At 44.6% G+C, this 12032-nt stretch overlaps 1 protein-coding gene across 6 annotated transcripts in view; it reads right to left on the reverse strand.

Moving 5' to 3' along the window:
- Positions 1–12032, reverse strand: part of LOC125464294 (unconventional myosin-XVIIIb-like) — a 370537-nt gene that overhangs the window by 102337 nt on the left and 256168 nt on the right. For all 6 annotated transcript variants that reach the window (XM_059654944.1, XM_059654945.1, XM_059654940.1 and 3 more), the window contains 2 exons: positions 11727–11831; positions 5260–5412 (listed from right to left, as the gene is read on the reverse strand). In XM_059654944.1, the coding sequence (XP_059510927.1) occupies positions 5260–5412; positions 11727–11831 (258 nt within the window). The remainder of the gene's footprint in view (positions 1–5259; positions 5413–11726; positions 11832–12032) is intronic.

A 12032-nucleotide genomic window follows, 5' to 3' on the forward strand; every position in this document is an offset into this window, starting at 1 on the left:
TGTGGCCTGTCTCTACCTGAGAATAACTGATGAGATTCTGGCAGGATGTTGCGATTTTCCAGTCTATGAAGATTGTAAGGATTCCCCACTGTGAGGTAGAGCATTTGTATTCACTGCAGCCTGAGCAATGTGAAGCATACACTATAACCCTCTGCCAGAATTGTTGGGGTTGGGGGGGGGGGGGGGGAATTGGATTCCATAAGGAAAAAAATGCAGACAACTCAGTCAACATCTCCGAAATCCTTGATTTTGTTAGAGAAGAATGGTGTCCAGAAAGTTGAACCTGTTACAGAAGGGTCAAAGAGTTAAATGATCAACAAAATCAACTTTCAAAGGATGGTTGGAGCTTTTGGAGGAGTGTTCACTTCCTGAACTGTGACTCACTCTGATCCATTGCTACTGAGGAACACCAGCAGCAAACAGACCCTGTTTAATTTAATCCAAGATTATTCTTAGCATTTATTTGTTAAAATGATATGACCAAAAGTGGAAAATATCCTTCAACTTCTGTAAGTTCCAAATTATCCAGAACTCAGCAGCAGCACCCTATTGTGCTAAAACATTACTTCTGGCAAGAAAGCAGGAGTATTAAATAAAAGGAACACAACTATTAGCCTGTATGTTTAACTGCAGCAGATTGGCTTGGAGCAGTTTCAGATGTAGATTAGGAACCATTTAAATGTCAGATTAGAATATTATCTCAGTCCCGTGATTAAATCACTGCTTTTTAATCACTGCCAGATGTCCACATATAATCCTCCTGAATCTCTCAATTAAACTGTTGTTTTGTACTACACCAGCTAATACTAATACTTAGTCAAAAATAACTTTCTATTCATCATCATTTTCATCACCTTCAAACTGGCTCTTAGCTGATATGCCTACCAGAAGCTTGGAATCGTGTCTAATATCTGGTTACACCTTTTTGTCATTATCAGCAATAAGTCAATCCTTGACTGGAATCACTATTCTTCTTTAATCAGACTGGGCTTCTTGCTCTTTAAAAAGAAACTAAGGATAAAGCAAGCTGTAGAGCTGGATGAACAGAGCAGGTTAAGCAGCATCAGAAGAGCAGGAAAGCTGACGTTTTGGGCCTAGACTCTTCTGAAAAGGGCCAGGCCAACCAGAGGACAGATCTTAAAGACTGCATTACGTTCACAGATGGTACTGCTGGGTGGAAATTATCAGATCTCCTAGCCTATTTCTGAAAAGTAGAAATATGGCACCCAAAACTAAACCCTTGACAAGCTGGCTTTGATACTTTATTAAACACAGCCTGGTTGAACGATGGATCTTGTAGACTGAGATTAAAATGAAGAATTAGATGAAGTTTGAGAACTCGTGTGATAACTGTATAGGAGCCAACACTAGAGATCGAGGGGCTAGGAGAATGGGCACTCAGGCACAAATTTAAACGTCACAGATTTAGGACGGAGACCGGGAGATATTTTCTTCTCCACTGAGGCTGCAAAGCAGTGGAATGCACTAGCAGTGTTATGGATTGAGAAAGAGAACAAATATTGCAAAGTAAATTTGATGGATGATTGAAGGAATGAGGAATAGGAACACAGTAACAAGATGGGCACGTGGATGACAGCTGTTTGCATAGAAAATAACAGCCTTTCTGAGTTGTAACTTCCACATAATTCTGTGTGAGATAAGTTAAGAAGAAATGAAGGGATGCTACACTTGAGTTTCTAAAAACCTGTAGATAGATGAAGAAAGGCAAGACTGAATGAGGATCAAAGAAAGTGCAGCAGCTGAAATCTTGGAAACTCATGAGTTACAGATGAAAGCAATGGTGCACATCTGAATTCCAGCACCATAAGGCGCAGAGAGATGAAAGAGCATCCGTGGGACAACACTATTTAAAGTTGTTGCCACAGCCTCTGCGTTTTGAATGACGAGTAGAGAGGACAAGAGAAACCTGTCCAGGCGCAGTCAGCCTGCATTTAGTTCCTTATCTGTGGGTTAGCCTCCCTGACTCCAGATTCAGAGCTGGTCCATCATGCAATTGTGTGAATAAAAACCAAAAGAATTGCAGGTGCTGGAAATCAGAAACACACAAACAGAAATTGTCAGAAAAGCTCAGCAGGTCTGGAAGCATCTGTCGTCAGAAATCAGAGTTAATGTTTCGGGTTGAGTGATTGTGTGTCTGTGTGTGCGTCTGTGTGTGGGTCTGTCTGTGTGTGTGTCTGTGTGTGTGTGTCTGTCTGTGTGTGTCTGTCTGTGTGTGTCTGTCTGTGTGTGTCTATCTGTGTGTGTGTCTATGTGTGTGTGTGTGTCAGTGTGTGTTGGGGGGGAGGTGTTGGGAGGTAAGGGGTAAATGATAGGTCAAGATAGAGCCCAAAGAGAGAAAACAGTTAGATAGACAAAGGATTAGAGAACAATCAGCCTGGGAGAATGAATGGCTGCTAATAGGGATTATTCGTGGCTAACAATGGTTTGCGCGCACTAACAGGCCTGGTGTGTACAAATTGGGGTAAAGTCACAGGATATGGTGCCTCAATCCCTAAAATTGCACAAGCTAGAAGGTCAGCACCTCATTTTCCCCTTAAGAACTCTACAGCCTTCTGGACTCAATGTCAGATTCAACAACTTTAAGATTCCGAAACGTTAACTCTGATTTCTCTCCACAGATGTCACCTGGCCCAATGAGATTTTCCAGCAATTTCTATTTCTGTTGTTGTTGCAAGTGTGCGAAATTGGTGATAATTGTGCCATTAAAATGGTAAATGTAGGAAATAAATAAATCAATAGATCTATTCACCTCAGATATTGTAAACAGACAATTACACAAGATGACCAAACAGGGCACTGTGATAAGTTAAACGTGTCTTAAAAAACATTGATTGCAAAAATTCTGCTGTCTTGTGCTGTTGTGCTGTTAAATTATACAAAACATAACTCTAGGTTCCAAACTTTCTATTGTTAACTTTATATTGGATGTATTACTGATTGTCATCTTTATCCTTCACATCATTTTGCACAATATTTTCTTAGAACAGTAAATATTCTGGTATTTCCAGTATTTTTCTTTCTACATCCTGGTCTTCCTAATTTCTCATGTGAGTACCATATATCACTTAGTTCTGAATTAACAGAACTACAATGGACCCTGTTCCAACTCCTGGCCTATTCAGTGAACTTAATGTGCTTAAACAGGGAAGTATCCATCAGCACATGCCTCAGGGCGACAGCTTTAACAAATGGTAAACACACCTACGATGAGGCGAGATGATGGCCTAGTCGTATGGTGACCCAGATAATGTTCTGGAAACCCAGTTTCAAATCCCACCATGGGAGATGGTGAAATTTGAATTCAATAAAAACCTGGAATTAAGAGTCCAACACTGACCACGAATCCATTGTCAGGTAAAACCCATCTGGTTCGGTGGAGTTGTGGATAGTGACGAAGGATGCTGGAGGTTGCAGAGAGACATAGATAAGCTGCAGAGCTGGGCTGAGAGGTGGCAGATGGAGTTTAATGCAGACAAGTGTGAGGTGATGCACTTTGGTAGGAGTAACCAGAAGGCAAAGTACAGGGCTAATGGTAAGATTCTTAGTAGTGTAGATGAGCAGAGAGATCTCGGTGTCCATGTACACAGATCCTTGAAAGTTGCCACCCAGGTTGACAGGGCTGTTAAGAACGCATACAGTGTTTTAGCTTTTATTAACAGTGGGATCGAGTTCCGGAACCAAGCAGTTATGGTGAAGCTGTACAAAACTCTGGTGCGGCCGCACTCGGAGTATTGTGTACAGTTCTGGTCACCGCATTATAAGAAGGATGTGGAAGCTTTGGAAAGGGTGCAGAGGAGATTTACTAGGATGTTGCCTGGTATGGAGGGAAGGTCTTATGAGGAAAGGCTGAGGGACTTGAGGCTGTTTTCATTAGAGAGAAGAAGGTTGAGAGGTGACTTAATTGAAACATATAAAATAATCAGAGGGTTAGATAGGGTGGATAGGGAGAGCCTTTTTCCTAGGATGGTGACGGCGAGCACAAGGGGGCATAGCTTTAAATTGAGGGGTGAAAGATATAGGACAGGTGTCAGAGGTAGTTTCTTTACTCAGAGTGTAGTAAGGGAATGGAACGCTTTGCCTGCAACGGTAGTAGATTCGCCAACTTTAGGTACATTTAAGTTGTCATTGGAGAAGCATATGGACGCACATGGAATAGTGTCGGTTAGATGGGCTTGAGATCGGTATGACAGGTCGGCACAACATCGAGGGCCGAAGGGCCTGTACTGTGCTGTAATGTTCTATGTTCTATGGTTCACTAATGTCCTTTAGGGAAGGAAACTGCCATCCTTACCTAGCCTGGCCTACATTTGACTCCAGACCCACAGCAATGTGATTGACTCTTACCTCCCCTCTGGGCAATTAGGGATAGACAATAAATGCTACCTGGCCAGTGAACCCCCTCATCCTGTGAATGAATAAAGTAAAAAAGAAGTCGCTTCTATTCAATCTTGGGACAATATGGATGACGTTGATGGGACCAGCATTTACTGAGCATTCCTAATTCTCCTTGAGAAGCTAATGACAGTACCTTCTCAAGCCGTGTGAGCTATAGGTACACCCACAGTGCTGTTCAGGAGGGAGTTTCAGGACATTTTACCAGGCAACACAGAAGGAACAGCAATATATTTCCAAGTCAGGATGATGAGTGGCTTGGAGGGGAAACCTGCAAATGGTGGTATTGTATCCACATATCCCTGCCCTTGTCATTCTTACTTGGTATAGGTTGGGGTTTGGAAAGTGCTGCCACAGGCACTTCGCTGATTTGCTGCAGAGCATGTTATAGACAGTGTCCAGTGGAGGGAGTGAATGCTTGCGACCCTGTTACAAAATGCTCTTATCCAATGACGTCCCAGCCACAATGACCTTCCCTCAATGCAAATGCGTTCACAATAAGACTCTTTACTTTGGTAAGGTCCTGAACAAGAGAACAAAGTGTTCTAACAACAATGCACTTGGGATTATAGGGGACAAAATTGGAAGGCGAGGTGTTGGTCACGAAACAAAGGGGGATAACTGGAAGAATAGAAGCATGCTTAAAACTTGGTAGAGTTCCACATTATAAAGCTGAAGACAAAAACACGAGCAGGTACAGGTTGCATTAATTCTCTGAAATCTGATGGCTTAGCAACCAACTGGTAAAACCATGTTGGGCTTAGGCTTTCTCTGGAACACCATCACCTCTCTGTTTTTATTTCCAAAGGCAGCAAAGATAGAGGAAGACAGTGGGTACTGACTGACCTGCATCTGGAGTTTCTCCACCTCCTGTTTGTTGTTGGTTTGGCCAGGATCCTGCATCGTACCGAGCAGCAGCTGAGCGTCAGCCAGGAGGGCATTCTTGCGTCGTAAATCCCTGCGCAACCGTTTCTCCACATCAAAGTCTCGGTGACCTATCTGGACAAGGAGATTTCCACTGTTACCGATGGTTACTTTTCTCTTTGTAACACAAAATGAAGCAGTTTGAATTTCCACAGCCACTGCAATTCTCTAAACCATAGAAAGATAGACTAAAGAACTGAGGTGGACATTCTCTGCCTTCCCCCTCTTTTGAAGCAGTCTCATCCTTGTTCGGTTACTATCTAAAAACCCTCCTTTCTCATTTCGTTCCCACTCTTACAATGCATCTCAAAATGGCTTCCTTTTTCAATCTGACGTTGGCATCTAGGAAATAGAATGTAAGAACATAGAACAGTACAGGCCCTTCAGCCCACCCATTATCCTACTCTAAGATCAAACTACCCTGCATACCCTACATTTTACTATCCTCCATGTGCCTATCCAAGCATTGCTCAAATGTTCCTCATGTATCTGACTCCACTGTCACCACCGGCAGCGCATTCCACGCACCCTCCACTCTCTGTGTGAAGAAGACTCAGCAAAATCTCACTTCAGGGACTCTCAAATGGGCACAGATTGCCTGAGGTTAACCTTTAGCCAGTTAAATCAAAATTCCCCACAGGATAAACTCGGATGAACTTAATTATAGCAAATGGCCAATGCTCTTTTGTATCTCTGATTGAACTGGGGATTGCTGTACAATTTTCATTTGTATTAAAGTACAGTACAAATTAATCTTCATTTCACCTCACCCCAGGAGTGGCTCGCACTTGTACCTGATGTTACTAACATCTTCAATCTGTCAGTTTATTATGAAGATGTGACAAATCCATTTGATAGCTTTTCACTTTTAAGGAAGAGAAGAGTCGCTGACCCTGGCTATATTTATCCCTGGAGTTTTCAGTCATGTGATTTCTTGCTCTATGTCGTCAAGTCAGCGTCTTACCCTGTGGCTAATACTTCTAGAATAAACAACAGAATTCAAAACATTTGAACAAACACACCATGTGGTTTGACAGCTCTTCAATATATTTTCCCAGGTTAATTGTAACAGAATCCAGGATATTATGATACAATAATATCCTGTCTCAGTGGCTAGCACCGCTGCCTCACAGCACCAGGGACCCAGGTTCGATTCCATCCTCGGGTGACTGCCTGTGTCGTGTTTGCACATTCTCCCCGTGTCTGCATGGGTTTCCTCTGGGTGCTCTGGTTTCCTCCCACAGTCCAAATATGTGCAAGTTAGGTGGATTGGCCATGCTAAATGCATGGTTAAAGGGGGATAAGGTAGGGGGGAGGGTCTAGCTGGGATGATCTTTGGAGGCTTGATGGGCTGAATGGCCACCTTCCGCACTATAGGGATTCTGTGACTCTCCATCAGGAAATAAGTCATACTGCAGTGTGGGCTCGTGACTCTACAGAGGTGTGAAATATTACTGAGTTATTGATCATTTGCAGGTATATGATCTCACTGCACCCTTTCCAAAGGAGGGGGCCAATGGGATAGCTCAACTCAAAGATTCAATGCAATATCAAATTGAATCTTCTGCGCTGTAAGATTCTATGGGACATCAGGAAAACCATATCGGGAGGTCAACTACAGAGCTGTTCAGAATTCCCCCTCTGTGTGGTAACAGAACAGGGACTATTGAACTGGAAATCTTACAATTGCTGAGCTATTTTACCACTGAGTTTTTGATGGTGGATTTTGCGCTTCTGAAAATGTTATAGATGGGAGAGCTCTACGATGCACTTCCATATCAGGGATTGCATGGGCTACAGTGAAGGCAAATCTTTCCTTACTCTAACAAAAAGATACCAAACCACACCTCTCTCTTTTCCAGCTATGAGCCATGTACACTATTTCAACAGGGCTCTGCCATCTGCCTTCCTTCTGAGACTGTACAATGAAATTAACAAGCTAGGGGCAACTTATTAGCATCTTGTTGGTACAAGATAGATTGTGCTTATGAAATTACCTGAACTCACCGAATATTTGACCACAAGATCTAGCAGAGGGAGAAAACCACTAGATCCCAAAGTGATGGAATCCATTTCCAACCCATTTACCTCCACTCCCTGTCATCAAATAGCCTTGATTTGTTAACTATAGTCAAGGTTGAGACAGACTGATTTTAATCAAAGTGGAACCGAGGGCTATGGGGACAAGGTGGGAAAGTGAAGTTGAGGATTTTCTGAGGAACCATGATCTTGTTGAATGGCAGAGCAGTCTCAATGGGCCAAAAGGCTTACTGCTGTTTTCACATTTTATCATCCTTTCATAAAGCAAAAAGAAAAGCGATAAGAGATAATGGGAACTGCAGATGCTGGAGAATTCCAAGATAATAAAATGTGAGGCTGGATGAACACAGCAGGCCAAGCAGCATCTCAGGAGCACAAAAGCTGACGTTTCGGGCCTAGACCCTTCATCAGAGAGGGGGATGGGGAGAGGGAACTGGAATAAATAGGGAGAGAGGGGGAGGCGGACCGAAGATGGAGAGAAAAGAAGATAGGTGGAGAGAGTATAGGTGGGGAGGTAGGGAGGGGATAGGTCAGTCCAGGGAAGACGGACAGGTCAAGGAGGTGGGATGAGGTTAATAAGTAGATGGGGGTGCGGCTTGGGGTGGGAGGAAGGGATGGGTGAGAGGAAGAACCGGTTAGGGAGGCAGAGACAGGTTGGACTGGTTTTGGGATGCAGTGGGTGGGGGGGAAGAGCTGGGCTGGTTGTGTGGTGCAGTGGGGGGAGGGGACGAACTGGGCTGGTTTAGGGATGCAGTTGGGGAAGGGGAGATTTTGAAACTGGTGAAGTCCACATTGATACCATTAGGCTGCAGGGTTCCCAGGCGGAATATCAGTTGCTGTTCCTGCAACCTTCGGGTGGCATCATTGTGGCACTGCAGGAGGCCCATGATGGACATGTCATCTAGAGAATGGGAGGGGGAGTGGAAATGGTTTGCGACTGGGAGGTGCAGTTGTTTGTTGCGAACTGAGCGGAGGTGTTCTGCAAAGCGGTCTCCAAGCCTCCGCTTGGGTTCCCCAATGTAGAGGAAGCCACACCGGTTACGGTGTGGATGCAGTATACCACATTGGCAGATGTGCAGGTGAACCTCTGCTTAATGTGGAATGTCATCTTGGGGCCTGGGATAGGGGTGAGGGAGGAGGTGTGGGGGCAAGTGTAGCATTTCCTGCGGTTACAGGGGAAGGTGCCGGGTGTGGTGGGATTGGAGGGCAGTGTGGAGCGAACAAGGGAGTCACGGAGAGAGTGGTCTCTCCGGAAAGCAGACAGGGGTGGGGATGGAAAAATATCTTGGGTGGTGGGGTCGGATTGTAAATGGCGGAAGAGTCGGAGGATGATGCGTTGTATCCTTAGGTTGGTAGGGTGGTGTGTGAGAACGAGGGGGATCCTCTATGGGCAGTTGTGGGGGGGGGAGGGGGTGCGGGGTGTGAGGGATGTGTTGTGGGAAATACGGGAGACACGGTCAAGAGCGTTCTCGATCACTGTGGGGGGAAAGTTGCGGTCCTTGAAGAACTTGGACATCTGGGATGTGCGGGAGTGGAATGCCTTGTCGTGGGAGCAGATGCGGCGGAGGCGGAGGAATTGGGAATAGGGTATGGAATTTTTGCAGGATGTTGGGTGGGAGGAGGTGTATTCTAGGTAGCTGTGGGAGTCAGTGGGCTTGAAATGGACATCAGTTACAAGCTGGCTGCCTGAGATGGAGACTGAGAGGTCCAGGAAGGTGAGGGATGTGCTGGAGATGGCCCAGGTGAACTGAAGGTTGGGGTGGAAGGTGTTGGTGAAGTGGATGAACTGTTCGAGCTCCTCTGGGGAGCAAGAGGCGGCGCCGATACAGTCATCAATGTACCGGAGGAAGAGGTGGGGTTTGGGGCCTGTGTAGGTGCGGAAGAGGGACTTTCATCCCACCTCCTTGACCTGTCCGTCTTCCCTGGACTGACCTATCCCCTCCCTACCTCCCCACCTATACTCTCTCCACCTATCTTCTTTTCTCTCCATCTTCGGTCCGCCTCCCCCTCTCTCCCTATTTATTCCAGTTCCCTCTCCCCATCCCCCTCTCTGATGAAGGGTCTAGGCCCGAAACGTCAGCTTTTGTGCTCCTGAGATGCTGCTTGGCCTGCTGTGTTCATCCAGCCTCACATTTTAGAAAAGCGATAAGGTTGCATTTGTCGCCGCAATAGATTCAGAATAATGCCTTGCTGTAAATGCCAGTTTTTGTAAAATGAGCTGCAAATTTATCAACAACGAAGGAACAGTACCCTCAAGGTGAATGATATTCCACAGTACGCAAAAAGGAAAACTACTCCTGCTGTCTAAAAGGGTCTCCTGCACATTTACCATCATGAAATAAAGCACATATAGATTTTATTTTGTAGCCAGCCTCGTCTGATGAATCAATGGCTTGTAAATCTATGAACCCTCTGAGCTCCTTTACAGTTGAGAGCCACATCCTGAAAGCAGCCTACTCTTCATCCCATGCTTAGCAGCTATTGAGCTCATTTCAGAGCTTTCTAGGTCACACGATATATTCTACCTTCTACCCTGTGCCCTCGCTGCTGTCACAGATTGTGTTCACATCAGTAATTCCCAAACTAATGAACTGATTTTGTTTCAGCAGGAGTGAGGAGCTGAACCAGTCCCTCAGCATCACAGGAGAAGAAACCAAAGAAGAAGCAACATCTTGTGCCAGGTTTTGTGATGTGATTGATGGGCCAAACCGAGAACATTTGCTGACTGTAGATTTCTATTAAAGTCTGTTTTACTGCAACATCCCAGACTGAACAGGTAACATGGACTACATCACAATTTTGTGGCTGCCATTACACATTCTACACATTCTACACATATGGACAAAGGTTTTAAACTGCAGTGTTTTAGAAGATATCCTGATTTAATAATACATATTTGTCTCTTTAAAGGGGAATGGTGGCACTTTATTGTCACCAGTTGAAATTTATAATGCCAGCCCAGAGATAAACGAGTTCTATCAATTTCACCCAAATTATGTTTGAGGTTGCATCCAGCTGAGCATCTTGATTGGAAATAAAATGTAGATGTTGTGGTTTCTTCTTACAGCAGTGAACTGTGAAATAGGAGACATTATTGCTGCAAGCTAATGCTCTCTGTCGGCTACAGCAGAGCATTCAGGTGGAATTGGCTGTGTGTTATCTGGCTGAGCTACTGCTTTGTGTGCATCAAACACATGCGCAATAGATGATCCAATGTTTAATTCCCAGTTTCTGCAGTGTTGGCTCAAGGGCTCTCCCTGTGTAAATAAAAGGCAGCTTGGTGACAGGATACTGGCACCTCTGTGGAGTTATTTCAGGTCCTAGTGACCCAGGCTATTGCCCTGGAAACAAGGGTTCAAATCCCACCATGGCAAATGGTTAAAATTTCAATTCAATTAATAAATCTGGAATCATAAGCCACATGATTGTGACCAATAAACCATTGTCAGTTGATACAAAATTATCTGATTCACAAATGTCCTTTAAGAGAAGGAGATCTACCATCCTTACCCTGTCTGGCCCATGTGGATCTCCATGTCGATATTGATGTGGGTGACTCATAAATAGGCTATAAAGCCACTTATTAGTATCTAACTGTGACAAAATCTGACAAAGAGAATAAAACCTGACAACCTGAGATGAAGGACAACAATTGTGGTTGTGGAAAGTCATTCATCTCAGTTCCACTACATCTGGACAGGTGTTCCTGAAGGTGGTGTCCTAGACCCAAACATCTTCAGCTGCTTCATCAATGACCGACCCTCCACCAGAAGGTTGTAAGTGAGGATGTTCGCTGGTGAGTGCACAATGTTCAGCACCATTCACAACTTCTCAAATACTGAAGCAGTCCATTTCCAAATACAGCGAAACCTGGCGAGTAGCTTTGGGCTAATCAGTGGCAAGTAACACTCGTGTCACACTTTACCTCAACTGTTAAAACCTTGCATAATTTTACAGACCTCAACCAGGTTTTCCTTGGGCTTCATTTCTTAGCCTAACCAGAAATTGGTGGAGAAATGCAGCAGGTCTGGCAGCATCTGTGAGAAGAAAACGTAACATTTCTTCTGAAGAAGAGTCCCTGGACTAGCAACATTAATTCTGTCAGAACTGCCAAGTTTCCCCAATTCATTTTGTTTTTGTTTGTGTTTTTCTTCTTCAGATGTGTAGTTCTTTGCTTAATTTTTCCAGTCTATCCATTGCATCCTGATATGCCTATCTGAAAATTTCTGAAATAATTCCTTACATCTGTATGACTGCTGGGACAGTCGTAGTGTTCCAGTGGGGGTTTTAATGACATTTCCATCACACCATTGTATAATCTCCATCACATCACAGAAGAACTGACCTACCTGCTCACAGAGGGTTCCAACCAAACTCTCCAAGTCCTGTTTCTCATGAAGGACCAGCTGACGTTCCTCAAACTCCTGCTCCAGCTGCATCTCCAACTGACGGAGCTGTTCCAAAGAGAAAGGACCCAGAAAATATCAGAGGTGAGACTTTCCGACAACACTTGGGCCTCATACATCAACCTAGAGCAGCCCTTCCAGTCCTTTCAGAATTGTACCTGACTGTACAACTACACAGGGCCTCCAAATGGACGATGGGCCCATGGGGTGAACTATCATCTTTCGTTCAATGGTATTCCCAGCAATGGA

The sequence above is a fragment of the Stegostoma tigrinum genome, chromosome 26, assembly GCF_030684315.1.
Source record: "Stegostoma tigrinum isolate sSteTig4 chromosome 26, sSteTig4.hap1, whole genome shotgun sequence".
Taxonomy (NCBI): domain Eukaryota; kingdom Metazoa; phylum Chordata; class Chondrichthyes; order Orectolobiformes; family Stegostomatidae; genus Stegostoma; species Stegostoma tigrinum.